Raw genomic sequence first — 17106 nt, 5'->3', positions numbered from 1 at the left:
AACTGCCTGTTAACAGGTAGTTAACAAGCAGTTTTTTGCCTAATCCCTATTTTTAGCCCTGAAGTGTGGGCTGTCCGATGGCTCCGAACCACGCCAAGTTAGTGAGGCGGACCGTCGGTCTGCAGGGGTTGGAGGGGTCGAGATGTCCGTTGTGCAGGTGAGTGATGGGTGCATGTGTGCAGAGGTAAGTGTGTGAGGTAAGTGTAAAGTGTTTTAATAAGTTTTACTTACCTTTACTTTCTCTTGCAGGCTTTCTCCCTTCAGTTCTCGGGAGTCCCTCAGCTCACCGGCACAGAAAGCAGAATGGCCGCTGAACTGTCAAAAGCTGCAGCATTCTGCTTTCTGGTCTGGAGAGATCTCTAACTGAGTCTGAGTAGAAGGACTCAAGTTAGAAGACAGATAGTCAGTGTTTGACAGCTTCACAAAGCTGTCAAACGCTGATTTTTCATCTGTCAAAAGCTCTTGACAGATGAAATGTCAATCACTGACGTCACCAGTAACCAGATGTCCCTTAATTGGCCTGCTGAGCCCGCTGGGCGGGCTTAACAAGGTCAATCAAGGGAAAATAGCGTGGGTTGGCCACAAGTCGATGGAGGCGGGACTACAACCCAAAAAGTGGGAGTCCCGCCTCCATCACGTCCCCATTGACAAAATCCAGCCCATAATGTTTTTTAGTGATGTTGATTGAGGGATAAAATTTGGCCAGGACACCAGGGATAACTCCCCTGCTCTTCTTTGTAATAGTGCCAGGGGATCTTTTACTTCTACCTGAGAGAGCAGACGGGGGCCTCAATTTAGCATCTCATCCAAAAGACGGCGCCTCCGGCAGTGCAGCACTCCCTCAGCACTGCACTGGAGTGTCAGCCTAGATATCTGTGCGCAAGCCTCTGGAGTGGAACCTGAACCCACAGTCTTCTGACTCAGAGGCGAGAGTGCGGCCCACTGAGCCAAGGCTGACGATTTGACCCTCGGCCCTCCGGCCAGGCCTCTCCATTTAATTTTTTTTTTTAAACCCACAAGTATCTGCTTATGTACTTTTGCCACCTCCTGTTGAGGAGCACGAATGGATTCCTCACCTTTTTTATTTCTCCGTTCTACCTGTAGTGTTTTTGACCGGGAGTGACCGCATTCCTATTTATGGGATGGCAAGTATCCGGATGACCATTCAGCCCACTGCCGGAGGGGAACGCTACCTGCCGGTGGCTCATACCTGTTACAACCTGCTGGATCTGCCCAAGTACCAGAGTAAAGCAACACTGAGCACAAAACTCACTCAGGCTATAGACCATCACGAAGGCTTCAGCTTGGTATGAAATGAACTCTTTTCCTTCCCAGTGCAAGGAGATATATCGATTTTAATAAGCACTTTATCATTATTATTAGAGATTATTTTGCGAAATACAGTCTCATTCCTTCTTGTTTTAAAAGATTATTTTACGATATATGTAGTCTGAGAGACTATCTTTGTGGCTGTCAGTCCAAACCATAGGGTACGTTTTAAACAAGCCTTTGCCACTGCTGCAGCTGCCATTTTTTTTTGGCATTTGGTTTTAGTTGGAATGTTACGAGTTTTAATTGGCATTATGCACAAGGAGGACTGATCAGACGCCCAGTTTATCCAACCCCGGCAGACACTTCTCGGTTTCAGTGATGCGCCCCCATGACTTGGTGGAATCTCTTGAAATATACACGACCAAAGAATGGCCTAGAAATACGACGGCGCCGCGCCCGTTTTTTTCCAGGCGCTAAGTGGGCAGGAAGCACGGGCTCATTACGAGCCGGAAGTGCGCCGCCCACCATATTGGTGTAGGCCGAATTACAGGCGTCCAGGGCCCACGCCTGAAACCAGCGTTAGTTAGGCCCCTTGTGTATGGAAATAAGAGGCTTAATGCCTGTTTGAGGCACCCCTGCCCCCCTCCTGCAAGATTGGGTTGCCCTGAGGCGTTCAGGAAAAGCAGGCCGACATGCGGCCTAACAGGCGGCCGTTAAAGGGACTGCTGGAGGCCGCCACCATCAGGTTTGCTAAACAAAGACTTACCTGAATGTGGAGCCGGGAGGAGCAGGAGTGATCCTCCCGACCATACAATAAAGCCGAGGGCCACTGCCAGCCATCGCGTTACCCCCCACCCCCCCGTGACTCCCTCTCAATGATCGCACCCCTCCCCGGCAAATGCCCCACTGTCAACCCTTCCGGTCGCTCCCCAGCCCCCTGAGCTCGTCCCCTTCCCCTTTAATGACCTATCCACCAGCAACCCGAAATGTGAAGCCTCTTCACCTGGAGGGGGCGCTCGGCAAATGCCTGCAGCTCACTTAAACGATGTCCAATGTTGGGTGCGCCTCGGGTCCACCCGCTCGGGCGCGGCGACCGTTTTTCTAGGGCCAGCGTTGCTTCATTTTGTAAACGTAATGGTTGTGAAATCGGGCCTCCGGCGAAGGCGCGTATACCGGGTGGCAGTGACGGACCGGCAGCCCCCGCTCCACGCCGCGTCCGCTGGTGCATCACAGAGTTGAGTGGTAAAGAAAATCGGGCAGGGCGCCGAAAACAGGCAGGCCGATTCGCGACCGGACGCCAAGGACCGCTTTCGCACCCCCCCGCCCTCCCCTGCGCTCTTTAATTTGCTGCAGCAGTCCTTCGAAGGGTTAATGGCCGTTGCTTTTAAAATACAGCCTGTAACCAAGTGCTGTGGAATGCGTAACTCGAAAGGAGCCCGAAGAAGCATTTTTAAAAAGAAAATGAAATTATGTAATCGCAATATAATAAGCTGCCTGTTAATCTATATTCACGGTGTAACAAATGCCAGCTGGATACGATCTGACAGCTGCGTATGAGAAAGTGGGCAACTCTTTCGTCCTTTTACGGTAAACATTGTAAGAATGAGGTAGTGTCTGGTGAGTCTAGCTACGGTCTTATCGAATGCTTTGCAAAGTATTGTATGCTTGTACAAATCCTCTTGTAAACGGAGAGGCCTAGTTTGAGAGGACCTGGGCAGAATTTGTGATCCTGGTTTTTTTTTTAATTTCAAGAGTAGAAAGTTAGTATTTCTTTCGCCTTTTTTGATTTTCCAGAAAGCTCCAGATTAAATCCGGCTGTCTTGTGTACTTTTTTTTTTATGTTGTAGAACTTTTTAAAAGATAAATAAACAAATAAAGCCAAAAGCTTTGTTGCTTGTTTTTCTGCGTATATTTTACGGCTCGTGTTTTACCAGGGGGTGCTTCAAAGACTAAGGCCGCGATTTTGTCGGCGCTGAGAGAGGCGGGTCAGAGGTTAAAGTGCAATTGATTTGACGGTGGGTCCCGAACCCACCGTCAAACAGCTTTCCCAAGTGTCGGGACCCCGATTTGCGAATGGACCCGACACCTAGCGGTGGGAAGCTGATTAAAGGCAATTACCTGCCTATTAACAGGCACTTGCCAGTAGTTGTCAGCCTATTTTTGGATCTTGCCGCTTCTGGCTCGGGTTTCCCGACGTCCGGACATCACGCCAGGTAAGTGTGGCATGTTGTGAGTCTGCTGTAATTTTTGTGGAATGATGACAGCTGCAGAAGTGGTGTCAAGGATGCAATGTTGCACATGGTGAGTTTCAGAGCAAAGAAAATGTCAATACATTTACAGATTTCTTTAGCTTACTGGAAATGGATTTAAAAACTTGTCACATGGCAGCTGTCTCTCATTCCGACAGCGCATTTCACACTTAATCTAGAGCCGTCTTTTGTCTCCACTAGCCCTATCACCCTCTCGTCTCGTTTTGACTACCTCTTAAAGTCTCTTCACTTCTCTTTTGTTCTCTCATCCTCATTTCCTAGCCTCCAAACTGGCCTTTTAATCTGTTTCATTTCCTGTGCTTTTTCAGTCTTGACGAAGGGTTTCGACCTGAAACGTTGACTCTATTTCTCTCTCCACGGATGTTGCCTGGCCTGCTGAGTTTTTCCAGCATTTTCTGTTGTTACTTCGGATTTCCAGCATCCGCAGTATTTTGCTATCGTCCAGTACCACCTCATTGGGAGAATCTCTCTCACCAGTGACAGATTGCCTCTGTTACCTTACCTGCAGCTGCCATCTATTCCAGCCTATGGAGGGAGTCATTGGAGAGCCTGGGTGCAAGAGGTCACCTTTGTGCAGTGATTGTCAGTGTTTTCAGCACCTCAATACTGTCAAACACTGAGATATCAACTGTCAAAATAAAATTGTGCATGGTCCCTTTAAGGAAACCGGCAGATGACGTCATCAGACCCGCTTCCTGTTAATTGGCCGGCAAGACCGCAGGGCGGGCTTAACAGGGTCAATCAAGGTAAAATCACGTCTGTGAAGCGGATGCAGCTGAGGGTGGGACTGGAAGCCGGAAACCAGCTGTCCCGCACTTAATCTGCCACCATTAATAAAATCGTGTTCTAAGTGTAGTCTTCAGGTTAGACAGTGACGATAATCGACGCAGAGTGATCCGACATAATTCAGTTCCCAGTTTAAAGTCACTCATTCTGACAGTCTTCTATGTCCACATTTAGAATGGAAACTGCTCATGTAAACTTGTCACGCTGTAATTACAGCCTCCTGCCAGAGGTGGTGCTGTAGCACCTCCAGTGGCCAGGGGGAGCGTGCAAGTACAGTGTGCTGTTTACATATTTATCCCTCAACCAACATCACTAAAATGGATTACCTGGTCATTATCACATTGCTGTATCTGGGAGCTTGCTGTGTGTAAATTTGCTGGCGTGTTTCCTACATGACAACAGCGACTACACTTCATTGACTGTAAAGCTCCAGGACATCACTGCAGGAGTTGCTCAGGGCAGTGTCCTAGCCCCAATCGAAGTGGAGATGTTCGCTGACAATTGCACAGTGTTCAGTTCCATTTGCAACTCCTCAGATAATGAAGCAGTCCATGCCCGCATGCGCCAAGACCTGGACAACATTCAGGCTTGGGCTGATAAGTGGCAAGTAACATTCGCGCCACACAAGTGCCAGGCAATGACTATCTCCAACAAGAGAGTCTAACCACCTCCCCTTGACATTCAACCACATTAGCATTGCCGAATCCCCCACTGTCAACATCCTGGGGGGGGGTCACCATTGACCAGAAATTTAACTGGTGGCTTCTGCTGATAAGTGAATGTGTGGACTTTGGCTAGGAACTTAATAGGGAGGGCGCACGGGGGGTGCAGGAAGAGAGTTGGGCTGTGATGCCGCATGCAGTCGAATAGCCCACCCCAGGTCATGCGGAAAGAATGGCTGTGTGGGTGAGGCATGGGAAGACACTGGAGGAGTAGGGAGCCGGGTGGAAGCTTATAAACACTTTAAATAAGTCACAAACTCTCAACTGGTTTGTGGGTCATAAAAAACAGTTTTCTTCAACAATGTGTTCTTGGTAAATCAGACGCAAATAAAATGATGCCAGTACATACAGCAAAAATATATTTTCTGTTATACAAAATACAATCACGTTCTCATGTACGAAAATGTACACATCCATATTTTTCCCATTCTTAGTGTTTACATTCAAAGATAAACGTTAACACCCGCACAGACTGTCTTTTTTTTTCTTCCTGTAAACGTTGATCCAATGCCAAGTTCCGATTTACACAATGTACAAGTAGTGTCAGGACGCCTGTCCTATTGTGAAGAGTTGTGCAGACACCAGCACGCGCGCGCACACACCCCCACGGACCACAGTGTGCAAGAGGCGGTCACCAACTGTTGAGCTGGAACCTGGAGGGAGCAACAGAAGCACGCAAAGGCTTCCACCACGATTCATGTAGAGGCACAAGGGGTCACGGAACAAGGAAGCTGACAATTACATTCCGTGCAAGTTTACATTGAACGCCAGCTGGTACCGACACGTTACATTGACTCAAGTGTAGGAATTTCTGGCCCAGGGCTGAATTTGATCGTTTTTTTTTGTAATAACTTTCAATCATTTTCTAACAGTTCTGCCGAGATCGATTCGGCGGCGCTGCATGTTTTTTTTTAAGCCAACTGCTGCAATGGTCAGGCCGGGTATCGGAAGTGCTGGCAGATGTGCTTTCTAAACGGGCAACAATTCAACAGCACTCGTGTTCAGGTTGTGATAGAGCACGCATGCGGGTCACGTTTACTGGAGTTTCTTGCAGGATCTAACACTCCCTATAGCAGCTGAGGAATGTTACGCACACTGGTGGATCTCCTGTGGCAAAGGAAGTCAACACCAGCGCAGTCTTCAGGTGAAGTAGGGTTAGAGGACCGGGGAGGGATAACCGGACCAAGGTGTGGATGTGATTCTGTCCCCATTTTAAGGCCACTCGTTCGGTCCCGATTTTTATATATTTCCATTAAAATTGCTATCACTACAAGTTATGATTAAAACTGACTATGTGTGTCATGCTGTAACTACACCCCCGCATCAGTGGTGGCGCTGTGCAGGGAGGGTATAATTAACAGGACAACGTTACGTAGGCAGTTCGCCATTATAAATGTGGACGCAGGAATTTATAACAGGAAAAGCTGACAGGAGGCACATGCAGGTGGAAGATTTTTAAATATATAGATATTGGGAACTGAAGCTGTTAAGACTCTTTACAGGGTTTAAGCACACATAGAAACAGAACCAGGCCATTTGGCCCCTCGAGTCTGTTCCCCCATTCTATTAGGTCATGGCTGATCTGTACCTCAACTCCATCGAGCTGCCTTTCCTACATATCTTGATACCTTTACCTAATAAAAATCTACCACTCTCAGTCTTGGAAAATTTCAACTGATCCACAGCCTTTTGGGGGAGAGAGTTGCAGATTTCCATCACCCTATATATATATATATATATATGACTGCTAGCGATGCGCCATTTTTCTATGATTTCAGAGAATGTTAAAAGAAGCTAAGGCAAAATCTTAAAAAAACCTTATATAATTGTCTCTATTAACTGCAAAAAAGATAGGATGACCCCCGACAGAATGCTGGGGTCATCAATGGGCCTGGTCATGGAAATGGTTCAGAAGCCTCCTTTCACAGAACCTTCACAACTCCAGGCTGCATTTTAGATTGTTGTGGTTGCAATTTAAATCTTAAATTCATGAAAAGGTGGGGGGGGGGGGGGGGGGGGGCTTTAATTCAGCCAATCCCTACGGCCTTCCTCCTGTTCCTCAGTCAGGGACAGCTATAGACATTGTACCTGCCCAGCATCCTGGCAGGGAATTGGCGGGTTGGGGGGAGGGGCGCTGTCAAGACACCAATGACCCTGCGGTCCCCCCCTTCCCAAAATCAAAGTCGGCCGGGAGAGCTGTCCTGATCTTCCTTCCGGATTGAGTTGGCAGCGTAAGGATTAGATGGGCTGCTCGCTCCTCAACAGGGCTGGCCTAGGTTCGCGGCGCTCTGCTCACGAGGCCCGTTCGATGCAAGGCTGTACCGAGCCGAGCATTCGTAATCCTCTGCGCAGAACTGAAATAGAATCGCTGCCCCCTATCTATTTAACTGTGGCAAGCTTGGCCTAACTGTATATAACAGCGGAGGGGTGGGGGGGTGCGGCCGAAAAAGGACGGCGCTCGGACTTTTAAATCAAATCCCGCCAAACGTGAAGTAATCACAGAGATCTGACCTACATTCGTTCATCGCCATTTATTTCACCGCTACATCTTGGAGAGCTCTCTCGGCCTTTAACCGGTGGGATTTCTGGTTTCTCTGATCGATGGGATGGTCCACATCGAGGGGCTGTAGCAAACTGCCCGTCCAAACTTCCCAGAATGCAACTGATAAGGGTTGACACTTCTTTTACTCGCACAGTGGGATTGTCAATTTGAATTTTTTCAGAAAAGCACTGAAATACCCGTTACAGGTAACAGAAATGAATATCGAATGAGATGGCGGGAAGGTAATTCTAAATTGCTTGTGCACTCATTTCGCTTTGAAACACTCTTATGATTTGCCAGCGAAGGTCACATGAATTCAAACCTGCGGGAGAACTGTACTCTCTTACAGCACCCAATCCCAAGGCCCTAAAATTAGGCCTGTGAGAACGCTTAACGTGTTGTGCTGAAATTCCTCTCGCGCTACTATTTCAGTAAAGGCATTGACGTCAAACTGCCGGAAAAAGGAATCTCAGACGGATGTGGTAAAGATTTGGCACACTAATTGCCAGACTCAAGAGGTTCGCAGGGTAGCTTGCTCCAAAAATACCAGATCGGGTTGTCTGACGTTAGAATGAGCCCCAGTGGACTGAATTACAGCTTTCTCAATCCTCTGCTTGGCATCTCCTTTCAAAGTAAGTACTTGTTCTACTGAATTCAGGCTTTTATATACTGTTTGATAATACACCGTCTCAGCTAGCCACACAAAGCTATGATCTCAGTAGCTGGCAGGGCAGCAGAGAACCCTCCAGGGTGCTGGGACTGGGTTTCTCGGCTGAAACACACTCAAGGGATTTAACAGCAACTAGGCCCCAGGAAGTCGAGACCAAGTGGGTTAGAAGGTGAGGGGATAATTGGACCAGGGCGCGCCGATATAATTCAGTCCCTGTTTGCAGGTCATTAATTCTGTCCTTATTTCTAGATTTCCATTAAAATTGCTGTGTAAACATTTATAATGGAAACTCTCTTTGTAAACCTGTCACGCTGTACATATATGTGAGTGTGTGTAGAACCAACAACTTGCCGTTACATAGCGCAATTAATGTAAGGAACCTCTCAAGGCATTCTCAGACACACACACACATATATGTGGCTCCAGGTTGTTTGAATGGCAATGTGTTATAGGCTGGAGTGGAGTCCCCCACAATGTACATAGATAGGGGTAGACTTTAGCACCAAGGGCACAGCTTCGCGCAATGGGACTACATACTGGGAATTTGGGCAGAGGCACTCCGATCCCCTGCTCCTGAATCCCCAACATGCGCTCATGACGTGCGAAGGGAGTACTAATTCGGAAAATCTGCCCCGTAGCGTTAGGTTTGGTCCACCTTTCCAGGGCCACCTTGTCGGGACTTTGTACCGCGAAGACTGTGGACACCTGACATTCTCCCCACAGCTCTTCATCAACCCAAGGGAGGGGGTCACTTAACAAGCGTATGATGCTAGACCAGAGTCACAATGACAGGAAAAAATTAGCCTGTGTTTTAGATCTGAAACTCTCCTGTATATGTTGCGAAAACAGAATGACTGGAGACATGAGATACAATCCCTGCACACAGTTCGAAACCACGGGTACAAGCAGTTGAATGTAGCCAGCAGACGACATGAGCTTCTTTACTAGTGACCCTAAAAAAAGCGTTTAGCTGACATCTCACCAAATGCAGTGTTTGCCATGCTTTTGGCAAAGCCTTAGTCACTGGTATTCAGAAAGTGTAAAGCAAAGTGACCAAATAACAAGGTTATATCACATGGGAAGGTAGTGAGGTCTTTCCGCTTGGCAATAAAGTATACGCACTGGTCGAGGTCCCTTTCGTCGCACAACACAAAGGGCTTTTTGGCTTTTGATATTAGCGTATGAGTAAAACACTATTAGCAGGACATGTTTTACTGTCTCAAAAATCACTGCTCACCTCTAAACCTCAATAGGAAAAGCATGCTTTGGGAGCATTAACACTCTGTGAACACTGAAGCAATTTTAACCGTGCTGATAATTGCCACAGCAACTGATAAGAGATGCTCGAAGCCCATCTTCCCTTAAAGTTACCCGAAATGGCTACTTCCAATTCCCACACCCAATTGTATTGTCCAGGTAAAGGGGTTTTAAAGCCACTGCGTCTCGTAATTGTTCCCGATGTACCCACACGTCGTAGCTCGACGATGCCAGTTAGCTGTTTCGCGCCCTTCATTCAATCGTTCGCAAACCCGCATCAAAATCGGGAAGCAGGCTGGGGCTCTTTAAAACAAGGCGTTGACACGACTGTGCAACTCCCCTCCCCCCACCCCCGTCACTCTACTCTGTATTTCTACAAACGTACAAGGTCGGTCGGGATCTAAAGAACACCAGTGCCTTTTTTTAAAACTGGACGCGCACACAAATCGGTGTTCAACTTATCATTCATTAAATTGATTCTCTTTTTGGTATTATTGAAACATCCTACAGATGAAAAAAAATCTAATCTTCCCCCTTTAATACAGATTTGATAAATGCTGCCAATAATTTCAGTTCATTAATGTTTCTCGAGGGCCTTTTAGTTCCTGCAGTCACACGGAAGAGGGTGTTATCATTCCAAGCCTTTAAAAACACCCAGCCTTCGGAGAACCAGCCTCTGGATCTCCCAATCATTCTTTACTCATGCCATGCACAGCCCTGTCCTCGTGCGGACTACTTTGCTGACCTAACAGCCTCAAAGCGCTCGCTTACGCTGGTGCGGTCAGCTGGAGGCCACGGTTCAATCTGCGATCATCTCCGACACAGGTGTAGCTTGCAGAGTACAATCAATCGTGGCTCCGTTCCAGACCTCTTCCCCCCAGGAAGCTCTTGAGATTCCGGATTGGGAAGGGGCTGAGATGGATGAAAAGGGGGCCCCTTCAGATTTAACCCCCTTCTCAGAAGCACGGGGGAAGGCGTTTGTGTGGCAGTTCTTCTTGGCTGTTGTTGGGCAGCACGACTGACACCGGACGCCATCCTCCCGAGAGGAGGTGGGGAGTTCTGGTAAGGCCGGTAAAATCAAGCTGCTTTTTTTCCGGCTCTCGCTGTGGTACGCCGCGGGGGGCCAGCGCGTCCTCTTATCACTGTTGTGGGAAACATCCGCGAAATAAAAGAGGCAACGAAAATCGACATCACTGAATCTTTCCGTATTCATATGACCTTTGATGGATCTTGCTTGCTGATGAGCACCTCCAGGAGCCTCAGCTTTGCCTTGACGTGCTTGTATTCGCTGTATTCCTCAGCCATGGGTGCACGGTCTTCTTTCTGGACGTTTCTACGCAAAATAGAAGAGTGGTTTGAATCGGATCAGGAATGGAATTCCGCATTTTAAAATCCTTACATCACCTGCCCCCCAATAACCACCCTACTTTGGTTATTCTGATGCTATTTTCATTGAAGGTAGAATGAGTTTGCATTTATAGGGCTGGATTTTGTCAATGGGGAGCTTTTGGAGGCGGGACTCCCACTTTTTGGGTTGTAGTCCCGCCTCCATCGACTTGTGGCCAACCCACGCTATTTTCCCTTGACTGCCCAGCGGGCTCAGCAGGCCAATTGAGGGACACCTGGTTACTGGTGACGTCAGCGATTGACATTTCATCTGTCAAGAGCTTTTGACAGATGAAAAATCAGCGTTTGACAGCTCTGTGAAGTTGTCAACCACTGACAATCTGTCTTTTAACTTGAGTCCTTCTACTCAGACTCAGTTAGAGATCTCTCCAGACCAGAAAGCAGAGGCTGCAGCTTTTGACATTTCAGCGGCCATTCTGCTTTCTGTGCCGGTGAGCTGAGGGACTCCTGAGAACTGAAGGAAGGAAGCCTGCAGGAGAAAGTAAAGGTAAGTAAAACTTATTAAAACACTTTACACTTACCTCACACACTTACCTCTGCACACATGCACCCATTACTCACCTGCACAACGGACATCTCGACCCCTCCAACCCCTTCAGACCAACGGTCCGCCTCGCTAACTTGGCGTGGTTCGGAGTCGTTGGGAAGCCCACACTTCAGGGCTAAAAATAGGGATTAGGCAAAAAACTGCCTGTCAACTACCTGTTAACAGGCAGTTAATTGGCACTAATCCCCTTCCCGCCTCGGGGAGGTGGCTCCCAGCACAGGTCGGATACCCGCCTCCTGGGAGATTGGCACGGAGGCGGGTTGGGGGCGGGATGGGTTCCTGCCCCCCGATTCTGCAATTTTCCCACCACTCCCGCCTCCAAACCCGCCTCCTCGGGGCTTGGAAATTCGAGCCCATACAGCGCCTTTCCCATCCTCGTTATGCCCAAAGTGCTTTACAGCCAATGAAGTACTTTTCGAAGTGTAGTCACCGTTGTTTTGAAAGAAAGAAAAAGACTTGCATTTCTATCGCGCCTTTCACGACCACTGGACGCCTCGAAGCGCTTTTTACAGTCAATGATGTACTTTTTGAAGTGGAGTCACTGTTGTAATGTGGGAAACGCGGCAGCCAATTTGTGCACAGCAAGCTCCCACAAACAGCAATGTGCTAATGACCAGATAATCTGTTTTTGTTATGTGGGTTGAGGGATAAATATTGGCCAGGACACCGGGGGTAACTCCCCTGCTCTTCTTCAAAGTAGTGCCACGGGATCTTTTCGTCCACCTGAGGGAGAGCAGATGGGGTCTCGGTTTAACGTCTCATCTGAAAGACGTCATTCTCCGATAGTGCAGCGCTCCCTCAGCACTCCACTGCAGCAGCCAATTTGCACAGAGCAAGGTCCCACAAACAGCAACAAGAGGATTGATCTTTTTTTTTTTTAAAGTGATGTTGATTGAGGGTGCAGCACCTCAGCACTGCACTGGAGTGTCAGCTTTGCTTATGTGCTGAATTCTCTGGAGTGGGTCCTGAACCCACAACCTTTGGACTCAGAGGCGAGCGTGCTGCCCACTGAGCCACGGAGGTACCCTGTTAAATAGCCGACTGCAGAGGGCCCCAAACATTTTTCGTTGCGGAGCTCCTTCTTCAGGCGATTCGTGTCTCATGTGCGCCCCCCCTTTTTTCGAAGAAACAATATTTTTGTATAATTACTGTTAGTGTAGACGTCGCGGGTAACCCAGAATTTTTCAGCGGTTTATCGGTTCGTTATCACAATGCTGTTTTTGTGGGAGCTTGCTGTGCGCAAATTGGCTACCGTGTTTCCTACATTACCACTGTGACCACACTTCAAAAGTACTTCATTGACTGTAAAACGCTTTGGGACATCCTGAGGTCGTGAAAGGTGCTGTATAAATGCAAGTCTTTTTCTTTTCGTTAAGAGGCAATTCTAAGCAGGACAAACATCTCATGAACTTGACCCCGGGGGGGCTGTTGGCAGTACAGAGAGAATTGGAGACATTGCACCAGGATAGCTCACGCCATTGGTTAACGCATGCTCCAGTAAACCTCCCCCACCAGCAAAACAACAACTTGTATTTATGTAGCGCCTTGAACGTAGGAAAAACGTCCCAAGGCAGTCCACAGGCGCGAAATCGGGCAAAGCGACTGACACCGAGCCAAAGGAGGAGACATTGGGAGGGTTGACTAAAAGCTTGGCCAAAGAGGTAGACTTTAAAGGAGCGAGAGGTTAAAAAGGCAGAGGTGGTTTAGGGAGGGAATTCCAGAACTGAGGGCCTAGACGGCTGAAGGCAGGGCCGCCAATGGCAGGGCGAGGGGAGTGAGGGATGTGTAGGAGCAATGCCTCTAAAGCAGTTAGAGACCATCAGAGAAGCAAGCAGCATCCATTTTGAAACTTGTTTTTCCTGTCTCATGACTGAAACCGCATTCAGTGTTAGGAACCAGATCCTGCAGCAATGTGCAAGTGTATTCATTACAAGGTGCCTTAAGTCTGGAATTCTCCTGGTCAGCTAACGGGCTGGGTCCCTCCTCGCGAAGCTGACCAATGACAGAGCCTCCAGTGCAGCAGGAAACTGATCCCTCTTCCACACAAACATTTCTCGGGACGATTGGGTTTCAGTCAAAGGTGACATTAAAGACACTTTCCTGTCACACTCGTGACCGATGTGTCAGCTTTGGAAGCACTCTCGCCTCTGAGTCAGAAGGTCGTGGGTTCATAGAATCATAGAAATTCATGGCACAAAAGGAGGCCATTCGGCCCATCGTGTCTGTGCCAGCTGAAAAAGAGCTATCCAGCCTAATCCCACTTTCCAGCTCTTGGTCCGTAGCCTTATAGGTTACGGCACTTCAAGTGCATATCTAAGTACTTTTTAAATGTAATGAGGGTTTCTGCCTCTACCACCCTTTCAGGGAGTGAGTTCCAGACCCAGTTCAAGACCTACTCCAGGGACTTGAGCACAAAATCCAGTGTAGTCCTGAGGGAGTGCTGCACTGTCAGAGGTGCCATCTTTCAGAGGAGGCATTAAACTCTGTTTGCTCTCTCTGGTGGATTTAAAAGACCCCATGGCACTATTCGAAGAAGGGCAGGGGAGTTCTCCCAGAGTCCTAGAATCACGGCATGATTACAGCACAGAAGGAGGCCATTCGGCCCGTCGAGCCCATGCCGGCTCTCTGCAAGGACACTTCAACTAGTCCCACCTCTCTGCCCAGCCCTGCCCGTTCTCCGTAGTCCTGCAAAATGTTTTCCTTCAGGTACTTATCCAATTCCCTTTTGAAAGCCACGATTGAATCTGCCTCCACCACTCTTTCAGGCAGCGCATTCCAGATCCTAACCACTCGCTGCGTAAAAAAGTTTTTCCTCATGTCGCCTTTGGTTCTTCTGCCAATCACCTTAAATCTGTGTCCTCTGGTTCTCGACCCTTCTGTCAATGGGAACAGTTTCTCTCTATCTACTCTGTCTAGACCCATCATGATTTTGAACACTTCTATCGAATCTCCTCTCAACCTTCTCTGCTCCGAGGCGAACAACCCCAGCTTCTCCAGTCTATCCACGTAACTGAAGTCCCTCATCCCTGGAATCATTCTTGTAAATCTTTCCTGCACCCTCTCGAAGGCCTTCACATCCTTCCTAAAGTGCGGTGCCCAGAATTGGACACAATACTCCAGTTGAGGCCGAACCAGTGTTTTATAAAGGTTCATCAGAACTTTCTTGCTTTTGTGCTCAACCTCCTGGATAACATTTATCCCTCAACCAACACCACTAAAAAACAGATGATCGGGTCATTATCTCATTGCTATGCTGCACTGTCGGCGGTGCTGTCTTTCAGGTGAGATGTTAAATTGAGGGTTTGTCTCCCAAAGTGTTGGCACTGATTTATTTCAGGGGGTGCCAAAATAATTGTCTCCTCAAATTCTTCCACTTCGGATTGATCTGAGAATCCAGCCACTGTTCTCTTAATTACTGGAAGTTTGATCCAAGAAAGAGGACAACAAGCGTTCCACCGGGATTAATTTGTTTTAACACTTGATTGAATGCCATTAACTATCACCGCTAAAAAGTTCCAATGAAAAAACAACCTTCCATTTTCCTGAAAAAAAGTGTCTTCAAAGTCCCTCAGGGTTTTGCGAAGCCTTTTCTTGTCAGCTCTTGCTTCTTGCAGCTGTTCCAGAAGTTCTGGCCTAGAAATGTCAGAACAAAATGTTAGTCCTGAAATATTACATTGCATTAAAATATTACAAACACCAAGTACATCTTTTTTGCCCTCTATAGCAGCTAGAGACATCTATGTTCCTTAATAGAGCCTCCTAATTTAAAAAAAACTAAAATAGTAAATACAAATATTCGTAATATGAAAAAATGTGGGCATATAATTCTTGATTTACCATTAGGTTTGTTTATAAATTTGGGAGTGGGGGGGGGGGGGGGGGGGAATCAATGGAACAAAACGCAGTAATTTGAATGGGTCGCACAACCCCTTAAAGGGACCGCACACCCAAAAACAGATTAGCGGGAACATTGCCGCTTGCTCCCGGCGAAGAGACTTGAGGTGTTCGGCACCTTCCCGGATGCTTCTCCTCCACTTTGTGCGGTCTTGGGCCAGGGATTCCCAGGCGTCGGTGGGGATGTTGCACTTTTTCAAGGAGGTTTTGAGGGTGTCCTTGAAGCGTTTCCTCTAACACTGTCATCATAACCTTTGACTCCTTTCTCCTTCATATTCTTATCGCGCTTCCCCTTAAAAGCAACTATACTATTCGCCTCAACCACTCCCTGTGGTAGCGAGTTCCACATTCTCACCACTCTCTGGGTAAAGAAGTTTCTTCTGAATTCCTTACTGGATTTATTAGTGACTATCTTATATTTATGGCCTCTTGTTTTGGTCTCCCCCACAAGTGCAAACATCTTCTCTACGTCTACCCTACCGACACCTTCATAATTTTAAAGACCTCTATTAGGTCACCCCTCAGTCTCCTTGTTTCTAGAGAAAAGAGCCCCAGCCTGTCCAGATAGTTATAGCCTCCGAGTTCTGGTATCATCCTTGTACGTCTTTTTTTTGTGGACCTTTTCCAGTGCCTCTAAATGGTTATTAGTAACACGGAGACCAGAACTGTGAACCTAGAAATAGGGTGTGGTGCAGATCGAGCTGAAGGAAGAGGAGGAATGGGAAGGAAGGCAGAAGTAAGAGGAGGAAGACTGCTCGCTCGCTCCCTGTCGCTTGACTCACATGGAGGCCGAGTGCAGGTTGGAGAGCCTCAGGTCGAGGCTGCATCGAGTTGGCGCCTTGTCGTCCACTGGCGACACAAACCCATCCGCGTCGTCGTCCAGCTGGTCCAGGAAGCTGCGGATGGTGAAGCCCGGCTTCACTGTAACCGCAAAGTCAGTTTTGGTATTGCAGTCGTCTTCGGAGCCATCCTCCTCCTCCTGAAGAACAAAAAAACCGCACCGGCAGGGTTAAGAAAACAAGAGTACGCCATTTACACCGTACAAGGTTCAGAGGGGGGCGCACCATGTCTTTCCTCTGCTAGCTGTCTTCCCTCCCCTGACTGAAGGCCTCAGCTCCTCTCTGCTGTACCGTGCCTCAGGCGCCCGTTTCTCATTCGTGACCCTTGGCAGTGAGCGTCGGCGGGTCTATTGGCAGGAGGTGGAGCCTGGGCTGGGACCTTCCACGTGTCTGGACCAAAGTGGGCAGCGCCTTCCACAACTGGGACAATGGTGGCTTCCAGTACGAAACGTGTTCTTAAAAAGGAAATCCTGCAAAGGAGAAAAGTTCACCAAACAAACAAAAAAAAATCAAAGGAATAAAGAAGGAAAGCAACTTTTTAATAGGATGGTCGACAGACTTTTCATCAGTTTAATTTTTTTTTTAAGAAGACTAGTTCGAGACATAACACCAGACCAAGTTTAAAATTCTCTTCTAGCCCCAAACTACAATGGACCCAACGCACCACAGTACACAATGGGTGAAAGATGGCAATCTTACGCATGTGTGGCACAGTACGAGTCTCAGTAACCCACTCCTGTGCACACTGCTGGAAGCTGCGTTAAGTTTTGATGTTCACTATAGTGAGCGAGGTCGTTGATGGAGGAGCTGTTACTCATTTATCGAGCACTGACTGACGTTCGTGGCCTGACTCACTGCCACAGTGTCAGCTGTCAGCACACTCGCCTCTCAGTCATGAAG

At 48.0% G+C, this 17106-nt stretch overlaps 2 protein-coding genes across 9 annotated transcripts in view; one reads left to right on the top strand and one right to left on the bottom strand.

Annotated features, from left to right (window-relative positions):
- Window positions 1–3171, top strand: part of LOC147122558 (putative E3 ubiquitin-protein ligase HERC3) — a 106184-nt gene extending 103013 nt beyond the window's left edge. For all 3 annotated transcript variants that reach the window (XM_086006726.1, XM_086006717.1, XM_086006707.1), the window contains one exon: window positions 1105–3171. In XM_086006726.1, the coding sequence (XP_085862852.1) occupies window positions 1105–1313 (209 nt within the window). In that variant the 3' untranslated portion in view covers window positions 1314–3171. The remainder of the gene's footprint in view (window positions 1–1104) is intronic.
- Window positions 3172–5386: 2215 nt separating this feature from the next.
- fam13a (family with sequence similarity 13 member A) overlaps window positions 5387–17106 on the bottom strand; it is a 255988-nt gene continuing 244268 nt past the window's right edge. For 3 of the 6 annotated variants that reach the window (XM_086006641.1, XM_086006657.1, XM_086006650.1), the window contains 3 exons: window positions 16150–16346; window positions 15005–15106; window positions 5387–10852 (listed from right to left, as the gene is read on the bottom strand). In XM_086006641.1, the coding sequence (XP_085862767.1) occupies window positions 10729–10852; window positions 15005–15106; window positions 16150–16346 (423 nt within the window). In that variant the 3' untranslated portion in view covers window positions 5387–10728. Of the gene's footprint in view, window positions 10853–15004; window positions 15107–16145; window positions 16347–16431; window positions 16677–17106 lie in introns of those variants that run through there. The other 3 variants (XM_086006667.1, XM_086006678.1, XM_086006686.1) reach the window with 2 other exon arrangements.

Source organism: Somniosus microcephalus, chromosome 2 (genome assembly GCF_052327205.1).
Source record: "Somniosus microcephalus isolate GS21.2 chromosome 2, FLI_Smic_1.0, whole genome shotgun sequence".
Classification (NCBI taxonomy): domain Eukaryota; kingdom Metazoa; phylum Chordata; class Chondrichthyes; order Squaliformes; family Somniosidae; genus Somniosus; species Somniosus microcephalus.
The sequence above is the reverse complement of the archived record's forward strand: the minus strand, read 5'-3'. Positions and strand labels throughout refer to the sequence as shown.